The sequence below is a fragment of the Choristoneura fumiferana genome, chromosome 22, assembly GCF_025370935.1.
Source record: "Choristoneura fumiferana chromosome 22, NRCan_CFum_1, whole genome shotgun sequence".
NCBI lineage: Eukaryota > Metazoa > Arthropoda > Insecta > Lepidoptera > Tortricidae > Choristoneura > Choristoneura fumiferana.
In genome coordinates, this window is record NC_133493.1 from 11307643 (window position 1) to 11332309 (window position 24667).

At 38.5% G+C, this 24667-nt stretch overlaps 3 protein-coding genes across 8 annotated transcripts in view; 2 read left to right on the forward strand and 1 right to left on the reverse strand.

Annotated features, from left to right (window-relative positions):
* Positions 1-14838, forward strand: part of LOC141440400 (uncharacterized) — a 45323-nt gene extending 30485 nt beyond the window's left edge. For 2 of the 5 annotated variants that reach the window (XM_074104908.1, XM_074104910.1), the window contains exons 2-5: positions 6072-6188; positions 9955-10026; positions 11407-11566; positions 12268-14838. In XM_074104908.1, the coding sequence (XP_073961009.1) occupies positions 6072-6188; positions 9955-10026; positions 11407-11566; positions 12268-13308 (1390 nt within the window). In that variant the 3' untranslated portion in view covers positions 13309-14838. Of the gene's footprint in view, positions 1-6071; positions 6189-8067; positions 8342-9954; positions 10027-11406; positions 11567-12267 lie in introns of those variants that run through there. The other 3 variants (XM_074104911.1, XM_074104912.1, XM_074104909.1) reach the window with 2 other exon arrangements.
* On the reverse strand, positions 3944-5508 carry LOC141440351 (uncharacterized). The gene is made up of 2 exons (XM_074104858.1): positions 4343-5508; positions 3944-3973 (listed from the first exon to the last, which is right to left on the reverse strand). Exons 1-2 carry the CDS (start codon positions 5312-5314, stop codon positions 3968-3970), a joined length of 978 nt encoding a protein of 325 aa, XP_073960959.1. The 5' UTR covers positions 5315-5508; the 3' UTR covers positions 3944-3967.
* Positions 14839-16958: 2120 nt separating the features above from the next.
* LOC141440424 (solute carrier family 22 member 7-like) lies at positions 16959-23550 on the forward strand. Of its 2 annotated transcripts, XM_074104947.1 has the most exons (9): positions 16959-16987; positions 17569-17944; positions 18484-18709; positions 20391-20646; positions 21081-21270; positions 21551-21680; positions 21767-22064; positions 22459-22640; positions 23071-23550. In XM_074104947.1, exons 2-9 carry the CDS (start codon positions 17712-17714, stop codon positions 23227-23229), a joined length of 1674 nt encoding a protein of 557 aa, XP_073961048.1. In that variant the 5' UTR covers positions 16959-16987; positions 17569-17711; the 3' UTR covers positions 23230-23550. The 2 variants fall into 2 exon arrangements, with proteins under 2 accessions (XP_073961048.1, XP_073961047.1); XM_074104946.1 differs by lacking the exon at positions 16959-16987 and having other exon boundaries at positions 17184-17944.
* Positions 23551-24667: the final 1117 nt, after the last annotated feature.

Consider the following 24667-nt stretch of genomic DNA (forward strand, 5'->3'; position numbering starts at 1 on the left):
CAAAGTAAAAGACTGTATATTATGTACACCTAAGTACAATTATTTTGATTGCATAGACTTGGAAGGATTTTTTAACTGCTTTAAAGAGTAAAAGATCTGAGCAGTCGTAATTAATACCTATATGGTATATGGAACCTTAAAAAAACTCGTCACGTCTCTTATGTCAATTCAAAGGTCACAATATTCATTGAGAACTGTACCGCCTTAGAACTTTGGGATATAGCGCTATGCCATACCATTGTATGTAAATAGCAGCCTTAATACCATTCTACTTCGCAAAGGGCAAGGCAATGACAAAACGGCTATTAAGCTCATTAACCACTTAAGGTTATTAATTAACCTGAGACATTTTATGGTTTAAAATATCAAGATATCAAAAGACGCCGTTTACCTTAGTTCTAACGCAGTAATAAATTAAATATTTATGTTTTATAGTATAATTTAGTTTATTTATTAAGTAATTTAATTATAAAATTAATTTACAATTTAAATAATAGAATTATACAGGATGTAATTTTGAACGTGATCCAAAATAAGTGTTTCTCTCACTTAATGCTAGATGATATAATGCATTAACTAAAGGCTTCCCAAACTATGCGTCGCGACGCCCTGGGGCGTTTCGATATTGCCTCAGGGGCGTCGCATGTCTATGCGACGAGTCGAGTGAGCATAAGTAATAAGGAACAAGTACAGATCAAACATAGACGTAGAAAAAGAAATGAGAGTGGCAATTTCCAAACTGATAACCGGTTACTAGGCTAGTACTAAAATTGGTAAGTATTTTTGGGGGCTAGGTTGAGGGGCGTCGTAAAAAAATGGCCAAGTCCCAAGGGGTCACAGTACAAATAAGTTTGGGAAGACTTGCTTTTTAAATCATTGTTGCAATCACATAAAATTTGCGGTTTCAGAACATAACATCAAGTTCGTGATTTAATTTCAATAAGGTATGGAAACCGCAATTTTTTCGTCCAGAACTGAGCTAGGAACACTAATTTTGGGTCACGTTCAAAATCAAACCCTGTATACTGAAGTAGGTAGCAAACTGGAGCGCAATGAAGAGACGTGTGTACGGCAAGACGATTTATTCCGGACTGACGTCACATGATCGTTCTTAAACTACCTTATACCTAAGCAATAACAAAGTAACGTACCCACTTATATACTACATCCCTCCACTACTATTCTTATCTTTACACCTTATAACTAACATTTTTGCTTAGCCTACATTTCCTAACGACTCGAGCTCGAGGCGGTATAGGGGCGGGCGGCGGCGTTGCGAACTCCTCGCGACCGCTATCCGAGCTTTCCTCGGCGCGCGGCGGCGACGGCGGGGCCGCGGCCGGCGACGGCGGCGCCGAGCCCCCTGGCCGCTCCGACCGGCTCTCGGGCGGGGACGCGTGAGCCTCCTCTGCCGCGGACTCCAGCGCTACAGGACCTGTGGGGGCTATAAGCGAGCTCCTAGTTCTACGTCTTAGCTGATCAACGTGCCGATGGACCTCTTTACCATTGCTGTCTAAGATTTTTAAAATCCCTCGACCCTGCTGAATGAGCGATAGTGCCCGGCAACCACTTTTCCCCTTTTAAAAACTGCCGGTACCAAACATCATCCCCCACCGACATTCTTCTTTCTATTCCTCCTGCCTCTTGGACTTGCTTTCGTTGAGATTTTAGTACCTTACTCTCCATGTCTGGTTTTAAGACATCGAACTTAGTCCTTAACCGCCTACCTATCAGTAACTGTGCCGGGCTAACCCCTGTTGTACAGTGCTCAGTATTTCTGTAATATAACAGAAACGTATTTAACGACATTTCTACATTATTGTTCAACGAAATGGCCTTTTTAATCACCCTTTTTAAGGTCTTGACTGAATTTTCAGCTGCCCCATTTGACGATGGATGATAAGGAGCTGTAAATATATGCTCAATGCCATAGCCCTTGATGTAATTTGCAAATTCAGAACTAGTAAATGGTGGCCCGTTATCGGTGACCACTTGCCTGGGAACGCCCCACCTACTCCAGAGCTCACTCAATCTGGCTATCGTATGGTTCGCCGCCGTACTTGAGACCTGAAATACCTCCAGCCACTTGGATGTGGCATCGATAACCACGAGATACGTTTTCCCGGCTAACGGCCCTAAGAAGTCCAGGTGCAGCCGAGACCAGGGTCGCGCAGGCCACGGCCACGGGCGGGCGCGGCGCGCGGCGGCGCGTCGGCCTGCGCGGCGCACGCGGCGCACGCGCGGCACGAGCGCTCCACCGCCTCGTCGACGCCGGGCCACCACACGTAGCTGCGGGCCAGCGCCTTCGACTTTACGATACCCATGTGTGGCTCGTGAATGAGTTCTAACACCTTGTCCCGGCAGCCCTCCGGCACCACCACCCTGTGGCCCCACATGACTACCCCGAGTTCCTCGTATAATTCCGATTTCCTATTGTAGTACGGCTGCAAATTGGCCATATCCGCCTTTTCAGGCCAGCCATCCCGGATGTAGTTGAGTACCCTACTTAAAATCGGATCTTTGTCTGTCAGTTTCTTAAGTTCGCTGTACTGCAACAATAGCCCATCTTGTGCGAAATGTAAGTAGGTTTGTTCAGGAATTGATTCCTCGCTACGATTTGGGGCACTCCTATTCTCTGGCAAGCGCGACAAACCGTCCGCGCAGTTGTCATTTGTTCTAATGTACTCTATGTCGTAATTATACGCGGATAGTATGACTGCCCATCTCTGCATCCTACTCGCAGTCATCGTAGGTATGCCACTATGAGGGCCTAAAATCGAAACCAAAGGCTTGTGGTCCGTCCGCAGAATAAACTTCCTACCATACACATACTGATGGAATTTACGCATACAAAAAATAATAGCGAGTGCCTCGCGATGAATTTGCGAGTAGTTCTTCTCCGCGGCAGTGAGCGAGCGCGACGCGTACGCCACCGGGCGCCCGCCGCGCGGCCCCGGCTGCGCCAGCACGCCCCCACGCCCCGCGCGCTCGCGTCGCAAGTCACTATTAGAGGTTTATTAGGGTCATAGTGAACCAATACCTCGGTGCCCATTAATTCCCGCTTTATTTGGATAAAGGCTTGCACGCACTGTTGGTCCCAATGCCATTCGACCCCCTTACGCAACAGATTATTAAGTGGTACTAATAGCGAACTAAAATTCCTAATAAACTTCGAAAAAAAATTAACCATGCCTATGAACGACCGCAACTCGCTAACATTGGTGGGAGTCTGAATTTTGCTTATAGCATGGACCTTTGACTTGTCTGCCTTAATACCTTCCCTTGATACCACATAGCCCAAATAAGTAACCTCGTCCACAAAAAATACACATTTCTGTTTCTTAAGTCTTAAACCGTTTTCCGATAACCGCTGAAAGACTAGTTCTAGTGCCTGTAAATGTTCCTCTTCAGTCCGGCCCCCTATTATAACGTCATCAAGGAATACTTGTACATTAGGTATATTGCATAACAGGTTGGTCATTATGCGTTGAAAAATGCCTACGCTCGATGACAGCCCGTACACCAACCTGTTATATTGAAATAGACCCCGGTGTGTGTTTATAACTGTATACTTTTTGGAGTCATCCAGCTCAACCTGGTTGTAAGCCTGGGACAAGTCTATCTTGCTAAAGTATCGTGTTCCGTTAAGGCCCACCAGCACATCTTCAATCTTAGGAAGTGGGTATCTATCGATCAGCAAGACAGGATTAAGAGTCGCTTTATAGTCCGCACAAATACGTAAAGTACCGTCCGCCTTAGTTACCGGCACGAGAGGCGACGCCCAGTCGGAACAGTCAACGGGCTCGATGACGCCGCCGCGCAGCATTGCGTCCAACTCGGTGTCGATGCGCTCGCGCAGCGCATACGGCACCGGCCGCGCCCGGTGGAACACCGGCGTGGCGCCGTCCCGCACTCGCAACGTCGCCGCGCCGCCCGTGTACCGCCCAGGCCCGCACTGAACAATTCTTTATACCTGTCAAGAATATTTTGTATCCTTCCATTAACATGAACACAATTTAAGTCACTTAACCTGTTACATACAAACTTAGGTATATCTATTCTTAGTTCGGCCAACCATTGTCTTCCTATTAGCGACGTCGTACCATTTTTAATGATAAACAACTCTAACCGTTCCTCCCGATCCATGTAACGGACCGAGGTTTAATTATACCTAAAGGTTTATTTTGGTACCATCATAAAACTTCAATACAGTGTTGTCCTCTTCAATAGGTAAATGCGAAAAATATTGTTTATATGTACAGTAATTTATACACGAAATAGCAGTACCAGTATCTACCTCCATATTTATTATTATATTGTCGATAGAAATTGGCACACTTACTGGCTTATAATTATTTAATCCCATGAGGTTTAATTGCTCTTCGATGTCATCGCCGTCGCTTGCATCGCCGGATTCGTGCCCGATGTCCCCGAAGTACACGGGCTGCCTGTGGCCCCCGCGACGCTGAGTAGGGCCCCCTCGTAGCGGTTGCCCTATGTATTCTGGGCACACCCGCCGCAAATGCCCCGTGCGTTGACATCTACTGCATGTATACTCCCGGAAACGACATCTTGAGTAATCGTGGTTCGTAGCTCCGCACGCTCCACAGTTCATTCCCACTGTTGGGCACCGCGCGCCCTCGCTGCGCGGTGGCCCTCTCGCCGGTCTTGCCTGCCTTGCGCTCGTGCCCGCGCCCGCGCCGCCAGGCCCGCGGCCGCTGCGCCCGGCGATCGGCGTCAGTGCATGTACCGCGCGCGTGTCTCCCGATTCCACCGAATTCCCCGTGGAAGTACATTCCACCATTGCTGCGTTTCTTTCCGCCGCTTCTAGCGAGCTGGCTAACTTGACAGCTCCGACAAAAGTTACCGAGTCATCCTCTGCAAACAACCGTTGCCTGATGACATCACTCCTGAGTCCGCAAATAAATTGATCCCGCAAACTTTCGTTCAAATTGCTAGCGAATTTGCAATACCGAGCCAATTTCTTTAGCTCTGCAACATACGACGCCACATCCTCTCCAGGTTCTTGCCTCTTTTGCCTGAACCGGTACCTCTCAGCCAACGAAGATGGCGTCGGCTGTAAGTGCTGACGCAATAACTCCACCGCGTCGGTATAGCTGAGCTCCGACGGCTTTTTGGGGCTCGCTAAGTTAACCAACAGTTCGTAAGCGTCGTCTCCCACTGTTGCAATCAAAGTCGGCAATTTTAAATTGTCCGTCACTTTATTCACTTCGAAAAACATGTCTAATCTGTCTATGTACGAAGACCACTGTCCCGATTTCACATTAAACTCACTTAACCGGCCGATTGACATTGTTTCTATGTAGGTATATATTTTTTCCACTGTTCTTATGCACGCGAATTAGCACGAATGTTTTATTAGCCTGTCGCCACTGAAGTGTAGGTAGCAAACTGGGAGCGCAATGAAGAGACGTGTGTACGGCTAGACGATTTATTCCGGACTGACGTCACATGATTGTTCTTAAACTACCTTATACCTAAGCAATAACAAAGTAACGTACCACTTATATACTACATATACCATTCGGTAGATTATTTAATAATCACGCGCGGTATTGTTGTATAAGCGACAAATAGTAGATTGTACAACGAGAGCATAAAACGAGCCATTTTACCCAAGACGTTCATATAGTCACCCAAGCCGGTACGGCGAGGGTAGATAGACACGTCGAGGGGAAAATGGGGTTAATGCTCGAGTTTTACACTCTGCTTTTCACTTCGATAGCGAGGAAATGAAATAGCAATAGTGGAAACAATTGCTCACCTACTATGTACCATTTATTGTTCACGCATTACTAATATAATTATGAATTATTAGCTTTATTGATGTATTTTGATTGATTCTATTGATTTTTAATTTTATAATAATGAAAATTATTGAAAAATACATGTAGAAACTTTTTTGTTCAAAAAGTCATTTTATGTCGCCTAGATCCAGCATTTAAACTCTAACTTTACGAGCATGAGAATTGAAAAAGTTATTTTTTCAATAAGTAATAGTCCTAAATAACTTACTCTAGTTTAACTAACTACCGTTTTTTTTATTACAGAAATGCGGGCGTTCTAGCTCCAGGGTTTGGGGTAACGAGCAGAATAAACAGACAGACAAGATATGCAAACACACGGCGCGTCACAATGATGCTAAATATATGCAAATCATGCCAGTAGTAAGTGTTTAATATCAAATATTATATTATACGAGTATTACTATTAATATATAGCAGGGTTTCTCAAAGTGGGGTACGCAAACCCTAGGACAGGATTTCTTAAACTTTTTGCAGTCACGGACCACTTTTACAATTTAAACAATTTCGCGGACCCCCGTCAATCTTTTTTTTGGAAATTTCCTAATAAATATGTTCGCAGACTGAGCTACTACGGACCCCTAAGGGGTCCGTCGACCCCACTTTAAGAAACCCTGCCCTAGGGGATCGCCATTCGATGGTAGGGGGTTCGCGACAAGATTTACGTAAAAGTAGCTGCAAGACTGGCAAGATATTTCTTACTTGTATTTGTTAACTTTTATTGAAAAAACAATATATTATACTATGAACATGAAAAGAAAAATTGAATTTAAATAAAGAAAACCTTAGCCAAACCAACCCAAACCATCTCTTCTCCAATTTCTTTTTGAGTCGGGGGTTAAAAATGGGGCCACGCGGAGTTTCATTGCTAAAACGAAAATACTAATAAAAAAGTGTATTTTTTATAACATAACGTATCTAAAAATGGTTTATTAATACAACATAACAAAATATTTTTAGTTCAATGTATTCAGATAAATTATGCAAACTTATTTACAAGCTTTTATTTAACTTGCCCTGTTTGGTTTTGGTTGTTATTGATGTTTTTTTTTCTCGTCAAATCATGAAATTTATGTAACTTTGATCCAGTGCTCGGATTGACTTAAAATTGGTATACATATGTAAATTGGATGACAATGCAGTTACAGTTAACAAAAAGTATAGTAAGCAAAAATCTTGCATTTTTTTTAACAGAAACTTTTTAATTTAATTTTAACCATGAAACTCCAGTGCCCCTATCATTCGACTAGTATACAGCGTGTATTTTTAATACAACCTCAAACTTTAAGGGTTTAGTGAAGGCCCTAGTCAATCACACTTTAATATGTTTTAGTAAAAAATATAGATTTATTATTTTCCAAAATAAATTAGCACGCAATGTTACTACGTGATTCTACTTTGTTATTATTCAAAACGTCGCCTTTGTTGACGTGACAGCTGTCACAGAACGCTTCTCTCTCGTATCAAATTATTGTGCGCATTCCATAGCTGCTAAAAAAAAAAAATCTTCGCTATGGTAGTTAATTCTAAATTAAAAATTAGCTTTATTATCGGTTCACAGCACTTAAATCTACGCCTGGTTACAGTTTGAGGCTCAACAATACATATATACGCTGTATATTATCACCAAATATAGCAAAATTTTCCACTGATTTTAACTGATATTGATATAACCTAACCAACAAAAAGTTAGTAAACCCCCGACTGTCACTTCAAAGTTCAATATCTCAAAAACGGCTGAACCGATTTTGATGAGACATATCTAAGAACTATCGCTAGAAAACCTGATTTCAAATATTGAAACCGCATTAAAATTGGTCCACCCGTTTAAGAGCTATGGTGCCACAGACAGACACACATAGCGGTCAAACTTATAACACCCCTCTTTATGCGTCGGGGGTTAAAAATGAGGCCTCGTAAATTATAGTAATTTGTAAATCATTCACAAGCTAGACAATAACTAAGTGGTATATTAATTTCACATACAATTGCTCCGTCCTGTCACCATGATAAGCTTGTCACTGTCATCTGTCAAGATAAAGTGATGGTAAAATGCCATGTTTGCTTTACATGTGAGTGTGGCGCTGTCGTCTAACTAAATAGGTAATTTTGTACGCAATTGTATTAGTTTCGAGTTTCGCCACTGGTGAAATTGAGTTGGCAGCGTTTGAAGAAAATAAGACAGATTTTCCTCAATCTAGAAGCGAGTACGACGGGTGCGGTTTTAAAATTCGCAAGTTAAAAAATTGTAAAAGCGTAAAAAATCGTGTACCTACCTATATAAAACGTTACGAATCGAAGTGATATAAGATGTAAAACTATTTGTTGATTTTATAATACGCGATTACTTAATTTCATTTATATTCGTACTCAAAATTGAAAGTTAAAAAAGATCTAATGTTATCTTTGAAAAAGTGTGAACATTTATTATAAATATTTTAAAGATTGATCTGGATCAACTAAATGCAGTTCCTAGTGTTCCTACTTGTTATATTTATAATAATAATTGGAATTATGTAAGTAAATCACCTAAAACGCAAGGTTAGGTTTTGATTCATCTATTTCGCCAACTAAGCGTCTTTTTGTCTCCGTTAGTTAGTTAGTTAGTTTTTAACTCTCTTCGCAAAAATGGGGGTGTTAAGTTTGGCGCCAACGCCTGTCTGTCTGCTTGTCTCTCAAACAGATATACCGATTTTGATGCCGTTTTTTTAAGTGAAAGCGAGTTTTCTTGCGGTAGATTTTAGCTATATTTAATAAAAATCAGTACAGCCGTTTCTGCGATATTGAACTTTCAAATGACAATATCAAGGGTTTTTTTTTCGGCATGGTATCACTTTGTCTAAAGAGCAGCTTGTCTAGTTAAGTAGCCAGTGGTGACAAATGAATGGTAGCAGTGGTCTGAAAAAGAATCCGAAACCTGAAAAAAAACTGAAAAAAATCCCAAATCGCGCTTCGCGGAGCTCCTATTCCGCGTGGCTGAGGTTGACGCAACTCTAACCAAATCTTTCCTATGTTTTTTCAAGTTTCCAACACGAACAGGTTAGGACCCGTTGTTTTTTAGACCACTTGTTATAATTAGACCAGTTGCTTTTTAGATCATTTGCTACTTAGACCAGCTGCTTTTTAAACGAAGTGGTACTATGCCATTTTTCAACTTTTCTAAGTTGGTTAGGTTATTAAAAATATGAGCAGAGGAACTGTCTTAGGGTTTATTATGTTTTCCCCTTATTTGATACAGAAAAATTGTAGAAAACGAAATAGGGAAGGTGATGGGGGATTAGGATTAATGAAAACAGCGCGAATCCTTTCTGAATGTTAAATAAAACTGATTGAGAAATTTCCAGTGACAGCTAAGACGTCCTTTAAGATAAAGGGACAATGATATCGTTTTATCACAGCTGGCATGCGTCATGTTTGAGTCACAAGTACCTGTAGCATTGCCCTTTGCAGTTAAATGTCCGAAACAACCATGTGAACGATAAAGATGGTTGTAAAGGTCTAGGAAATCCGGTTCAATGGATGTATCAGTCTTGATGTTGGTAAGATAAAGCCTTGTGCAAGGTACGACCAATAAGGAATAAATGCTTGAAAGACAATTTTTCTCCTAAATAGTTTACTATGATAAAAATACAAGACAAGAACGCTGCCATTTTAGAAAAGTTGAAAAACAAAAATGGTTGAACCGATTTTTTTCAAACAAAGCTATTATGAACCACAAAAAACTTGCGTTCACATAAAAAAAAACCATATTGAAATCAGTCCATCTGTCCAGACAGACAGCCGTTTTCGTCGAACTTATAACGCTCCTCTTTTTGCGTGTTTTTTTTTAAGATATTCATATAAATCTTCCAAAACTCGATTTGACAAACAATAACAATATTTTAATGAATAAAAAATGCTAACATATTTTTATTAGATATAATTCTCATTTTATAATATTTTATTTATTTATTTATTTCATACACGAGCAACTATCATTACAGGTTATAACCTAATGCAATAGTGCCTAAATTATAATTAAACATAACATAATACATGCATAATTACTTACTTATAACAATTCAGTAATGGTACAATGAAATAAATCACTATTTATGCAGGTGACATAACAGTTTTTTTTTTGTTTCAGTTGCCTGGAGACATTATACTGGAACTGCTGCGAAGAAAGATTTTGTTTTGATAAGAAAATAGCTACGTATAGGTAATTATAGCATACTTTATTTAAGTCATAGTGTAATGTTTATTATAATTTTTGTTAGTCATACATAATTTTTCCCGCTGAAACCGTAGTTTTACAAGCATCTACTCGTATGTATGTGCGGGTCACATTTTGTGAGTTTAATTTGACCCACTTCCAGTAGTCGGATCGACTTGAAATTTGGTATATCTGCTCATGGAGATCTGGTGAGAATATAATAGTCTAGTAGTGGTGGTCCTGGTTTTCCAGCCAGGATTTTATCCACAGGACGGAACTCCTCAACGGTTAATGGCAACGACTTGAAATCTGGTATGAAACTGTAAATTGGATGACAATGCAAGTACCGTCAACAAAAAAGCTTGTATACAAAAATTTAACTATGTTTTTTTTTACAAAAAACTTATGTTTGGATGACCTGGTTAAAGCTACGTGTTCATAGTCGATGAGGTCGCTTCCAACTGGAGGTCTATGACGGAGGCCTATCTCCACGGACGTCCTATGGCTGATATGATGATGATGGCACGTAGAGCAGCTCTCTGCGGCCTACTTTTGCGTCATGGTACAGCAAAATAGGTAATAATGTAACCACCTTATTAAAATAGGATTATTTGTATCCACGTGTCGCAAGTGCTAAATTTAACCATATACCGCAGACGTCGATTCCACATGCGTCATACGTAATCGTAAGATGACAAATTAATGATTATGTAGCTGTAATTTTCCTTGACCAGTCCACGTGCATTTTTATTACAAGCTTTTATTTAACTTGCCGTGTTGTTATGAGTGAACTTTAATGTCATAATCACTCTAGGTTCTCATACAGTTTGTTATAAAAATAATAATAATAATAAATAAAAAAATAAAAAAGCGCTCTTTTCGTCCATCTCGATATAAGGTCTGTGTATGTGCAGTCACCAGCATTAATATCTGCCACAGTAGAGCGTGCAAAAATATCTGACACGTCCTTCCGGCCATATAAATAGAGTCGTATCAGATATTTATGCACGCTTGTTGTGTCAGATATTGGTGCTGGTGACTGTACCCTATCTCGTCAAAAACAAGGTTTAAAAGTAACTGCATTATTTCAGACGTCCAGCTATCTACATATAAAATTTAATCCAAGTCTATCCGTCTTTTTAACGTAAAGAAGTAACAAACATACACCCACACTTTCGCATTTAAAATATTAATAAGATTAGTAGGATGAGTGATTGCACTCATCACGTCGTCGAATAGTAGATTCAGTACAAAGCTTGTAATAATACAACAAAAAACAAAACTTATTATTACCAATAGAACGCCGTTGTAATGTTCTAAGGGAGAGGCCTTTATGCAACAGTGGACATCGTCCTGCTAATGTTGCTGATGACTTTTTTTCTACAGATTGGACGATGACATCTATTCCAACGGCTATGCCAACATGGGAGCCAGCTTAGACAGCGTGGTCACTGCACAACCAACTAACAACAACCATTTGCCGCCGAGAGATGGTGCTGGCAGGCAGTTGAACGACCTGGTTATGAACGCTGACAAAATTTACGAGGTAACGCCATCTAGTGAGCATTATGTGGTACTAGGTACTGTAAATATGGCTTGTTCATTGGAGTGGCAATGAGCAGGCCAAATAGCACGAAGAACAGATGGCCGTTGATGCTGTAAAGCTCTCGAATGGAGACCGTGGATCGGCAAGCGCAGCTTAGGACGTCCTCCAACGAGACGGACGAATGGCTTTATTAAAGCTGCGGGATCAAGGTGGATGCAGGCTGCTTCTAACCGAAACAACTGGACGTATATGAGGGACGCCAACGTCCAACAGTGGTTTTCCTATGGCTGTTGATGATGATGATAAATAAATTAGTTAAGCTAGGTGTATCAACAGATTTTAAAATGCATTGGAATCTTCATTCATTTTAGCGTTTTAGCGTTTCAACCGCCATATCTTTTCCGCTACCAAAATGAACGCATAATATCTTTTACTTAACTAAAATCAATTACGTTTGTGTCTACTTCGATCATTCGATGCAGCAGGTATGTGGCCATCTTCGTAGCAAGCAAGGTCATTGGTTGCAAAGTTTTGGTAGTGTAGATGATATAGCGGTTAAAACGCTTTGTAAGGATAGTCTTCGGTAAACACATAAACTAAACACTAGATCAAGAGTAAGATCATAAAGCACGACCACGTAATTAAATCACCGTGTGTTTAAACATAAACAAATGCCTAACTTTATAACTTCTATTTTTCAGGTATTCTCCAAATCGATGATATTCAGAGACGACTTCGAAATGAAATCAAAAGGCAGCAATGACACATTAGATGAACTAGAAACGAAATCAGAACCAGACCTTTCCGAGAAGCCAAACAGGACCAAAGTATACTTTGAAGATGAAGTTGACTCGCCCGTAACTGACTTTGAAATTATGTTCAAGGATGAACTACTAGCAAGCCACGACATGTTCAATATCGAGGAAGAAGAAGAAAGTGACGGCAAAAGCCAAGATATTGAAGAAGGGCTAATTATGAATGTATCAGTTATGAAACAAGACGTGATAAAACCTAGCACTGTCACAGTAAAAGACGAATCTAAAATAACAACACAACACTCAGTTTATAAGTATGATCCTGTGTCACATGTATCTTTACCTTCATCTTTATCACTGCCGAGAGTAGAAAATGTCAAAGGAATTTTAAGATTAAAAGCAGAAAGTATGCCTAGAAGTTTCAGTGCTAAGACTTTAGATAGAGTAGATAGTGGTAGTAAATTAGTGAGACCGACACTTAGTAGAGTGGAAAGTCTTAAAAATATGGATCCAAATAGAATAAACAAAGTTCTATCTAGAGTGCCACATAGAAGTGCTTCATTCTTGAATTTACCGCAACATTTAATACCAGAAAAACCTCCACTAACAAAATCGAAATCTACCATAGGAGTAGCATCTATGGAAGATAATGAGCTTAAGCTAAGTATGTTGCCTGATACACCAATCATAAAGAGCAATAATTTACCGAAATTTTTCGCTGAGAGTCCTTCTTTGGGCGAATATAAAGGGGACACAAGCCTTCAAAGCATCCAATTAAAGTCAGCTCTGATGATGAAGGAAGATTTGAGTATGCCAAGGTATTATGGAGCCCCGGTACCAGCAGATCCTGTGCCAGTACATGAAAGTAAGTCGATGCCAGATTTGAGGAACCCTACTTCTGCTGGCAAAGTGAGCAAGAGATTAGTGAAATTGAGAAGCAAATTGAAACCTTTGGTGATACGAAAGAATTCAGATGAGAAGTTGTGAGTTTGGTCCTTTTGTTGAATGTAATCGGATTTGCGTTTCTCCCTATATTAATATTTGTAAATTGCCTATTTGGATTCTTATCAGTCTTAGCAGTTTTAGTTTAGGTATATATCATGAGCAAATGATTTACTAAAAGTATATAAGAGAGATCAAAAAGTTATTCCAATATTAGTTAACTTTTTCAATGATAAGTAATTTAGTTATAAAACTTTGCTACAAGTTTGTGGTGTTGATTTTTTCAAAAATGGACTCACAATAATATGGCTGGACATGTAGGTATTTATCTCTAATGAAAACTAAAGAAATGCGTCCATGAGGCAGATACATAGAAAAAGGTTAAAAAATCAAGTTACTTAAAATGATTGTGATTATTTAGTACTTATTTTTAAGTATAAGTTTTATCTACCCTTATTAATGTGAAGTTACCTACCTGTGCAGGTTGCCATTTTGTCTTAGTGTTTACCCTTGCTATGATTAATTTGCTAATAAGATTGAACAATTGTATATATTATTAATTTTATCATTTTTGTGTTCGATAACTAAAAATGGATCTTTATAATACCTATCTTTCATTAAGAGTACCTACATTCTTCTGACAATACATTTTGTTTCCACTTACTGACATTATTTAATTGGATCACAGACGCTTCGTTCATTCGTTCTGCACTACTACCATGAGTTTACAGTGACCGTTGCTATCGAGTACGGTCACTGTAAGCTCATGGTAGTGGTACTGATCTCTTCTTGTCTCTTCGTTCTCTTCGCGTTTTATTCTTATATCTTCATTCGAAGCGAAGCGAGCGAAGTAGCCCAGTGTTTTGTCTTGAATGTCGAATTTATACTGTGAAAGATCGAATTAATGATAACAGAAATATACTTAAGTAGGTATAGTAATAAAATGATCGTCTAATTTCGTGTGAAATTTGTCACAAGATAAAATGTAACACTTAATAGAGTGAGATTTTGAAAAATTATCAAGTATTATTAGAATTAAATTAATCAGTATTTATTGCTCAAAATTTAATGTGAAATGTAATTGAAGAACAAAATCAAAGTTAGTAGGTATAAGTTGTCAATACATAGTAAAATAACGCTTCAAACACGTAGACAAACACGTTTCTGATGTGTCAAAGGAAACTTTCCGAAATTGCAGAATTTTACATATTAGGACACTTTTGTATGAGAATTGAAACTTTCCGCTTCTTAAATTTCAATTTCCTATGTATTTGTGAAAATTTCCAAAAATATCCGAGAACTTTTACATTTTTTTATAAACTTGCCGCAACTTGCATATCTGTAATTTGAGTAGAATACCTACCTAAAAATGATGTTAATGGATTTAATTTGATTTGAATGCTTTAATTTCTCTAAACGTTGTATTTCTAGTCATCCCACATCACATTGTTTAGAAATAGTTTTATCATTATTATTTCAATGTAACTACTTCACTATTTGAAGGATCTGCCTTGTGAAATTTACTAACAGTTGTTAGATACAATAATAAAAATTAAATAAAAGTATGAATACTTATAATTTTTTTCACTGACCCAGTCATTATTTTACTTAAAAGTACTGTAAAATGAACACATTGGAAAACCAGAAAAAAATGTTGTAGCTGGGAATCGAAACCTATAGGAATGCCTGCTGTTGCTGTACCCCCACATCACTTCAAAGCTTTAATTTCATGAGAAAATTTACCAATGTTCTCGATACAGTTACTGTTTTTAAAATATTCGATGCCAAATAATCTGACCCATATTACCTAAAGATACAATGTAAGAATGACATAAGTGCAAAATAATTAAATCCGCCAAATTGTCAGTCGCCTGTAAACAAAAAGTATTAGTTCAGTTAAAAAAAAATTAAGTAATTCAGATAAATTTTGCAGATTAATAAATTGACTATGAGAGAAAAAAACGCCTACGAAATGCGGCGAGCAGTGCAAAGAAAATATCAATTGCTATTCAAACTCGAGACGCGAGCCTGGATTTTAAGTATTTGAACCCACAATCTTTTGCTAAAGAAGCCTACAAATAGGCCTAAAAAGTGAAAAATAAAGAACGTCGATCATACTTTTTTGCAAAAAAAAATTGTAGTCGGTTATTTTTTTTAAATTCTTTATTTCTCGAATTAAATACATAATTATCACACCAAACGCAGAGCTCTATAAATTGGTCTTCATTTGATTTTACAACCCCTTTGATGCCCAACCACTGTCACAGCGTGGTCTCACCCACTCACCGCTAAACAGCTGCCCGGCGTCCGGATCTATTAGTAATAATATGGCACATTAGAGGGATTCCGTAGCTCTACATATAAATATATAAATTGCTAACGTATTTACCTTGTGCCATCCACGAAGACGCGTGATTTTATCAATATTAGACATTAATGACATTGTAATAAGAACTGATAAGAACCACGGCACGCGTCATCGTGAATGACTCTACCTATAAATTGCTAACGTATTTCCATAGCTACCGCAACTTTAGTTTATCCTTATCTGTCACTTTGACATTTTCCTTTGACATTGACAGAACATAAATTTATTTATTATTGGGTTTATTTATTATCTGATAATCAATAATAAATAACCTATCTACTTAGATAGCGTTGGAACATTTATGATCATTGGAATAATACCACTGCCTCTACTCAAAATTCAAAGTTATCATAAACCATCATTTATTTTATAATTACTTACCTATTTAGAAAAGTATTTAGATATAATCACTCACGGAACTGGATATATTTTTTTGCAGTCTCATCCCTATAACAGACTAGCAGGTGGTAAAATAAATCTATTATTCAATATTTATTCAACTAAATATAATTCTACTAATCCTACTATACCTACTAGTACTATAAACGCAAATGTTTGTGTGTATGCGTGCGCGCGTATTTGCTACTCCTCCACACTATTTATTATTCTGTAGTATTCTGAAATTCTGGAATTGTCTTATTGTAGCCATTTTAGAAGATCAATCAGCAGTAGCCTCTTCTAACGTTTTAGCAGTCGCTGAAGCTGTCATCGGCTAGGAGCTATGTATATATAAGTGATCAATTCAATCATACACACACTTCAACTAATAAATTTGTTTATTTCTGATTATAAATAACACATAATAATACATAATACTCACTCTCACTTTTCACTCTCCTGTGGCCCGGCGGAAGACCAGTGCTGGTTTTCAACCAGCGCTATGCGGAGCCGGGACCTTTTTATAGCGGCAACATTTCTTATTGTTATTTTTACTAATTATGTGTCATTGCTGTTATATTAATTTGTACCAGTTGCGGGGCCTGGTGTTCTGAGGCCGGGATTTATTTGGAGAGTTGGGTCGTCGTCTCAGGTGCAAAAGTTGTGATCCCCGGTCTTGGTCGTGGCTGGTTCAACAGGTTTCCATTGCGGTACAGAGGGGCAATACAGCCGGTGTAATGAGAACTTTTGAACCGGGCACGATGCAGGGGAAAGGAATTTTAGGTTATTTTAATCATTATTTTTTGTTATATGTAATTTACTTTTGTGGACTGTGTAAGATTATTGCTAATTCAAATTCAAATAATTTATTCAGTAAATGGGCCGCAATGGGCACTTTTACATGTCATTTTTTAAACTACCAGCGCTTTCGGAAAGACCATCATTGCCAAGTAGAATGCGCCGGTAAGAAACTTGGCGGTAAGTCATTTTTTTCAAAATAAAATAACTAGGTACAAACAAAATACTTAATAAGTAAATTATTATTCTAATTCTGTATGTCTTTGCTCTGCTACGCGTCAATGGTAGCGTAACAATACACTAGGATCAAAGTTTATCATCGCATGCATAAATATCAAACGCGTACAAACTTCTCAATCCAGTTGAAATGCTGGCGTTGACTGCGGCAGTCTACTGTCTTTATTTTGTTTAACGTTTTAATCTTTCGTGATTTTCACTTATAGCCAACATACAACACAGAACTCCTACTAGGACAGGGCTAGGATTAAGTAGTCGTGTTTAGCGTGATAGTTATGTGTGCTGTATTTTATTTTTGTTTGTTTGAAAATCGTTTTACTGTTTTTTACTACGGTATAAACTCTGCAAGTTATTAGATAAATAAAAAATAGCGTTGTGATTGAATATTGAAGATGTAACTTGAAGTTTCGATTTAAACACTGATTTAAGTTTATTTATGTAATGTAAAAGTGTTGGAATAATAAATAAACATGAACGTATTTACAATGTAATAGGAACTGAAGTTTCAGTGTCATTTAAAACAGATACGTATGCAGAAATTTAAAATTAAGTTTGTAATCTTGTTTGAGTCTTAAAAGTTCTCTAACGTTTAAATTTAAAAATAGCATGTGAAACGAACTCTGAAATCACAAATAGTGCAAAGACAGTTAACATAAAATTTGAGAAAATGACTGAAGACTCAATTAAAGAAGTATCGGATGCTGAAGCAGGCAGCAATAATGGTGCAAGCAACAAAAGCACAACATCAAAGACTGATATTACTCTAGACTGGGTTCTGATTCACGAGTTGGGTCAATTCGGCCGGTTCCAGCTCATCAACTTCCTCCTGATAGCAATTCCCATAAGCATGACAGCGTTTATGAGCGAGTTCATCTTCTCTGCTGCTGCCATTCCACATAGGTAAGTATCATTTATCTAGATTCTGCTTATGACTTCATCTTTATAGAATTGTAAGTAATTTGCTGAAGATTTTCAGAATAGCTTGTAATGTGGAATTATTTATCCTGGCTCACCGTAGAAAATTCTCAGAGAAAGTCTCTTAATAAATTTTTTAGTCAAGAAACACAGGGTGACAAGGTTATTTTCTCTGAAAGGGTTCGATAGTACGTATTAATAATAATTTAGTACGTATTAATTATGACTGTGGGAATAGGTACATGTTATTATTACCTATTCCTAAGTACAGTTGAGATAACTGAACCTGACCTTGCTGGAACTTTTTCACGATCAATGTCACTATAATTCATTGAATAGCAGATGTATGCAATATTAAATACGACATTTGTGAATTCACGATTCCTTATCTTCAACTGCACTAGATTTTACCTTATCCCCGTCTCAATTTTCATCACAATAGTCAGTCAAAGAAACATAAAAATCTACTCTTGTTTTTCAAGTCAATAAAAGGTTTTACTAATGGAATCTCTTATCATATTCAGATGTCAAATCCCCGAGTGTGGTGAAACAACGGCTTCCCACGATTATATGCCTGAATGGATATACAATGCTGTACCAGAAAGAGGTGGATCTCCAGTCAGCTGCGACCGTTACGTGGCAACCAGCAATGGATCGCTTTCTCATTGTCCTATCGATATCTTCGACAAGACCGCTACCCAAGGATGTGAGGGATACGTGTATGAGAGAAACGATTCAGTTGTCTATGAAGTAAGTATAACTTTTCTAATTCTGTACCTGTGCTGTAATTGCCACCTAACTGTTAGTCTCAGTTCCCAGAGTCAAAGAAGTGAATCTTATACCATTTAAGTTCTGAAAAAAGGGATAACAACAAAACATAATAATTTAAAAGTCTACCAAGGATTTTATTACTCGTATGACACTGCAAAAAAGTGACACAAAAAAATAATGTCGGTAAGGTAAATGTTCTAGTGCTAGTCACTGTTCTAGTACTTGCAACCTTTAATTTTATGTCTTAGCAATAGAAGTGACAGCAGTATATCGTTTACTAGGATTAGATACCCTACTTAACAAGACTTCAATTGAAATTAATGTTAAAAATATAGCTCCCTTGATTAGTATAGTTTAATGACTCCACCAATATAAATTTTAAGGGAGACACCATCAGCTTTTGTTCAGCCATTTTTAGTATCCAGCAGCTAGTCTCTGACAACACTATGTGAATATAAGACCTGCTCCTATTACCTCGTTGAGTTTCTTGCCGGATTCTTCTCAACAGAGGTTTTTCCGAACTGGTGGTAGATTTTTTTTTGACATTCATAAGTGCTTGTTATAGCCTAAATTGAATAAAGATATTTTGACTTTGACTTTATTGCGATCTCCTGCCGAAAAGAAACCATCTCACACGAACACACTAAGAGGTTATCCGATATGCACTGCACCCAGACATCACGAGATACTATATACGATAAGGGTGTATCAAGCCATCTAAAAACTGAACAATCATGACAGCAATATCTAATAAAGAACTGACAGACGATTACACCATCTATATAGTAATTATATAAGTTATAGTCTAACGTATAATGTCCAATCCAAGGTTATGTCAAATTGCGAGAAAAACGGACGACAGATAACTTCTTTATTAATTCATTATCAGTCAGAAAAGATCGGTACCATCAACCAAATATGTTGTCTACCACCCTAAAGTTGATAATCGTTGGCATGTCACAAAATCATAATGCCAATAGACGTGTCTGTCAACTTGAAAGTTCAACTTTAGCGACATATTCATTTGATAGGAACTTGTTTAAAAATTGACAGACCACTTATTTGGCTGATGGTACCTACATCAGTTTACTAAAAATATACAAGATACTATTCAGTGAAGTATATAATGTCCTTCCTCCTTAAGAAATTCTTATGACATCAAACACTTACTTAAATTACTAAGGATTGTGTAATCCATTTAGCAAAGTTGTCAATTGATGTAATGCTCCTTGCAGCTTATTAAATTTATCAGGAACTGGTAATTTGTTGTTTAAATTGTCCTGTTCCCAAAAAGTTAGTTTAAAAAACGGATCAAAGCGTTTAAATCTATTCTTATTCATATTCGTTGGGAACTCGGTTCCTAGGCATAACATTTGCCTGAAGAAAAATTTTCTATTATGGCGTCCCCCACGCAATACAAGATTACTAATACGAGTCATACTGACGATATTCATAGGTATATCCTCAATGTATGTTTCTTCAATGGGTCAACCAGATGTATATTTCACGCCAATCCTGTAAAAATCCTCAACAGACAATACATTCTACAGTTTTGAAGTCCTTGAAGAAAACCCCGTTACGATCAGGCAATTCAAGACGTGCCAGGATAATTTCTATGTTGATGGCTTCATACTTCTATCATTAATTCTTCTTCTTCCAGTTCGACCTTGGCTGTCAAGAATGGCTCCGAGCACTGGCCGGTACACTCAACAGCTTAGGGACCCTTTTAGTGCTTCCGATCACAGGTTACGTCTCAGACAAGTACGGCCGCCGCACCGCCCTTATCATCAGCGTATTCAATATTGGTGTCTTTGGTCTCATCAGAGCTTTCTCCGTCAACTATCCCATGTACTTGGCTTTCCAGCTTCTACAGACTACGTTTGGAGCTGGAGCGTTAAGTGCTGCTTATATTTTTGGTAAGTCACTCTGCAGATATTGCACCAATCATAAGACTGGGAATTATTTAATTTAAGACCGATTCAGCTGTAGTATACGTACCTACACTCAAAGTATTTAACTGAATCGCGTACCAGGGTGCAACCTTTGTGCTACTGGTGTTATAATGACAATTATTCAAAGAAATCATAGCAAAATTGATTATGAAAGGTTTCTTCAACTTGTACACGTCTGATCTTCTACGTTGTCTGATACATAGCATATATTAAGCAGACAACTCTTTAAAAGAGTTTTTAATTGTTTTTTTTTTTGCTATTTCTATTTTCTCTTGCACAATAAAGAATGTACACAAATTACCGTTTTGGCGCATTTTTAACCCCCTGTTTGCACAGAATTATTCCAACTTTTCGGAATTTAACTGCTGTGATAATACAAAAATGAATCCATGTTTCAGCTGGTGAATTGGTCGGCCCAAAATACAGGGTTGTGATCACGGCCAGCTGTTCATCCATGTTTGCTGTGGGCCACGTGGTCCTGGGTGCGATGGCTTGGCTGGTTGGGTCCTGGCGCCATCTGCTGATGGTCTTGAACATACCTTGCTTCATCATAGTCGTCTACTACTGGCTTCAGACTGAAAGCGTGAGGTAACTCGAACCTTAAATTAAAAATATGCCAATTACGTGTCTAGTTCCAAATAATGTTAGTAATAATGTGATCATATAGGATAGCTAATGTTTCGATGATAAGCGATTAGCAGATTTTCGATTCGCAGAAAACGTTTCGTCGAGTAACAATTCGCAGATTGATTAAGTCGTAGATGAGTTGTTATGTAGAGTTACGTTTTGGCAGCTAAATGCTACACATCTGCTTCAGTTGCCATAGGAGTTGATTCGCCTTTAATTAAATTTCTTTTTTGTTTTACAGGTGGTTGCTCTCAAAACAAAAGTTCCCGGAGGCAAAGGCAGTGCTGCAAAAAGTCGCAAGAATAAATAAAAAGAAAATCAGTGACAAGTCAATGGAAGCGTTATTGACGCCATCAGTTCAGAATTATCAGGTATTCTTTTGATATGATTAATTGGGAATTCCCATGGGAATTTGCTGAAATCCCTAAGTTCTAACACTAGTATTTCTAAATTTCAGACGCCCAGCAAGGACCTGATTCGTACAATCTGGCGTTCGCCCGTCTTACGCCGCCGCGTATTTACAACTCCTGTCTGGTGGATCACAGCCGCCTTCGTCTACTACGGTCTTTCCATCAACTCTGTGGGTCTGGCCGGAAACATGTATGCCAACTACATGCTGATCAGTGCTATTGAGATCCCTGGGTTTTATTCCGCGGTGTTGCTCCTGGACCGGGTGGGGAGAAAGGCTACTATTTCTGGTGGCTTCTTCTTGAGCGCAGTTTGCTGTATCGTGTTTGCGTTTATTAACACAAATGGTAAGTACACGATTAATTTTAGATCTCGCGGTAAAAATGATTGTAACTAAAGTGGTTCAGAGTTGCTCAGTGAGCTATGGAGTTTCTACGGGATCGAATCTGTTATGAGGAGCAACGTAGAAAAACGAGAGTATCTCCGTTGATGCTTTTATTATCACAAATGATAACTTCAGGGTTAACTTTAGATCTTGTGGTAACTGTGATTGTGACTACAATGAGGGTCATGTGGGCAAAATGGTATTTATTTCATCAAAAACTTATTTTATAAGTTATTTATGTCGCAAAAGTTTCATTTAGCCCAATGCATTTTATTTTGAAACTGTGAATTTTAATAAAACGCGGCGTCCAAAAACCCTTAACAAACTTTCACCTATTATCGAGACTTTTTTTTCAGAAATGGAAACCTTTGGTCTCATACTGTTCTTGATTGGCAAGTTCGGCATCTCGACAGTTTTCACGTCGCTCTACCTGTTCACGTCTGAACTGTATCCAACACAGCATCGCCACACGCTGCTGGCATTCTCGTCTATGATTGGTCGAGTTGGATCTATCACCGCGCCGCTCACCCCTGTGCTGGTGAGGTTCATACAGCGTCTTAAATGACGAAATTATTTCCTTAATTTTTACGTCCAGTCTCATAATAATATAATTCTTTTGAGTATTCCTCCATTATTCAAATGAAATCTTGAGATAAATATTATTGCTGAGGTTTTGGGATTTTTTAGACTCGATTCTTTATTCATATAAGTCATGAGCTATTTAAAGAATGCTTTCTCAGTGTCAAAAATCACGTTTTTTTCCTAATTAAGTAACCAATTTTACTTTATTACTTTTTATTCCGATTCTCCCACGGGATTGGAATTCCCACAATTTTTTTGAAAAATACTGAAATCTTAATTGAAGCGCCTAACCGTTCAAGGCACCGGTTAAGGACTGTGAACACATAAAACACAAACCAATTTTTGAACCCGGAGGTTGAACCCTAACAAACTCTGTATTTTTCTAGATGCAGTACTGGAGGGGTATCCCCTCCCTCATGTTTGGTGCTATGGGCTTGCTCTCAGGCTGCCTCGTCCTGACGCAGCCTGAGACCTATGGGACCAAGATGCCTGACACCCTCGCTGAGGCTGAAGGAATCGGGAGACCAGTTAAAACTAAGTGTTGATAGGAGTGAATTTCGCAAATAAAAAAAATATATACGTACTAGCTTTTGCCTGCGGCGTCGCCCGCGTGGAATTCGGTTAACGCACGCTGTTTCCCTGGAAACTGTGCATTTTCCCGGGATAAAAAGTAGCCTATGTCACTCTCTGGCCTATAAACTATCTCTATGCCAAAAATCATGTCGATTCGTCGCTCCGTTTCGACCTGAAAGACGGACAAACATACACACAAACACACACACTTTCGCCATTATAATATTAGTATGGATATACTCAGCGGGTCAAAATTTGGCGCACTTTACGTACAAAATTCTCTTTTACCGCTCAGTATACATATAAGGTGACCCGGGGCTATTGTAGCTGGGGGATATTGTATCTGAGCCGTCTAATGGCGTCCTCACGACGCCATGATCTCGGCAATTTTACGTTATGTTCGCCAGAAGACTGTCTTCACACAACACACATGAACATCGCGAACATGGCGTCGTAAGGACGCCATCAGACGGCTCAGATACAATTTCCCCCCCATCTAGAATAGCCCCGGTTCACCTTACCTATCACAGAAAACTTGACACCAATTGACCTAGTCCAAAATTAACCCAAAGCTTGTGTGATGAATAGATTACACTAGATTACGCAAATGCATCTACTTCGCGTGTCCGAACCCCGACCAAACGTCGGGGTTGGCCACATACAAAGACTGACCGCTAACTGACTAATCATGACTAGTGACTGACTCGAGCCCCACGGCGCGGGCAGGCGGTGCATGTAAATCGATTTTGCGCGGACATCGGGGGATTCACATCGCTAATTCGCTCTTGAGACATCACAGTAGATATAAAAAAGTGACACGGTTTGTTTTCATACAGATTGAGGTGTTTGCGTCATCTAGTGTAATCTATATCTGTGGGATAAACTTACTTAATTATTATAGCACCTTAATGGTCTACTCGTGATCACGGCTAATGCAAATGTGGCTGAAACGTGCAGATAATTATTACTCTTTTAGTCTGCATGATAAATCTCGAGTACTATAATAGTTACAAGTAGATTTATATTTAAGTTTGCCTTGGGATTGGTCTGGAAAGAAGTTCAAATTTAAAAACGTGTCAGTACACAGTTCCGTATTTAACATTCAACCATTCAGTATACATTTTGATCTATTTTTACTCGTTAACCTGTGGAGCCTAAACGTTGTGACAGTTTTAATTTTGATATATGTATATTCTCGCTAACTTGACTACAAAGAACGACTTGATTCTCACAAAAATTATGGATTTGGCTTCATGTCAAAAATCTAGTCTTTTTTTTATGAAAAGTCGACATGGAAATACAAAAGGGTCTTGTAAAGGGAATAAGCGGTACCTAAAAAAAATTTTTTTATTGTCATTTATGCCATCGTGTAGCTTAACGATGCGATGCCACGCGATGGTATAAATAACC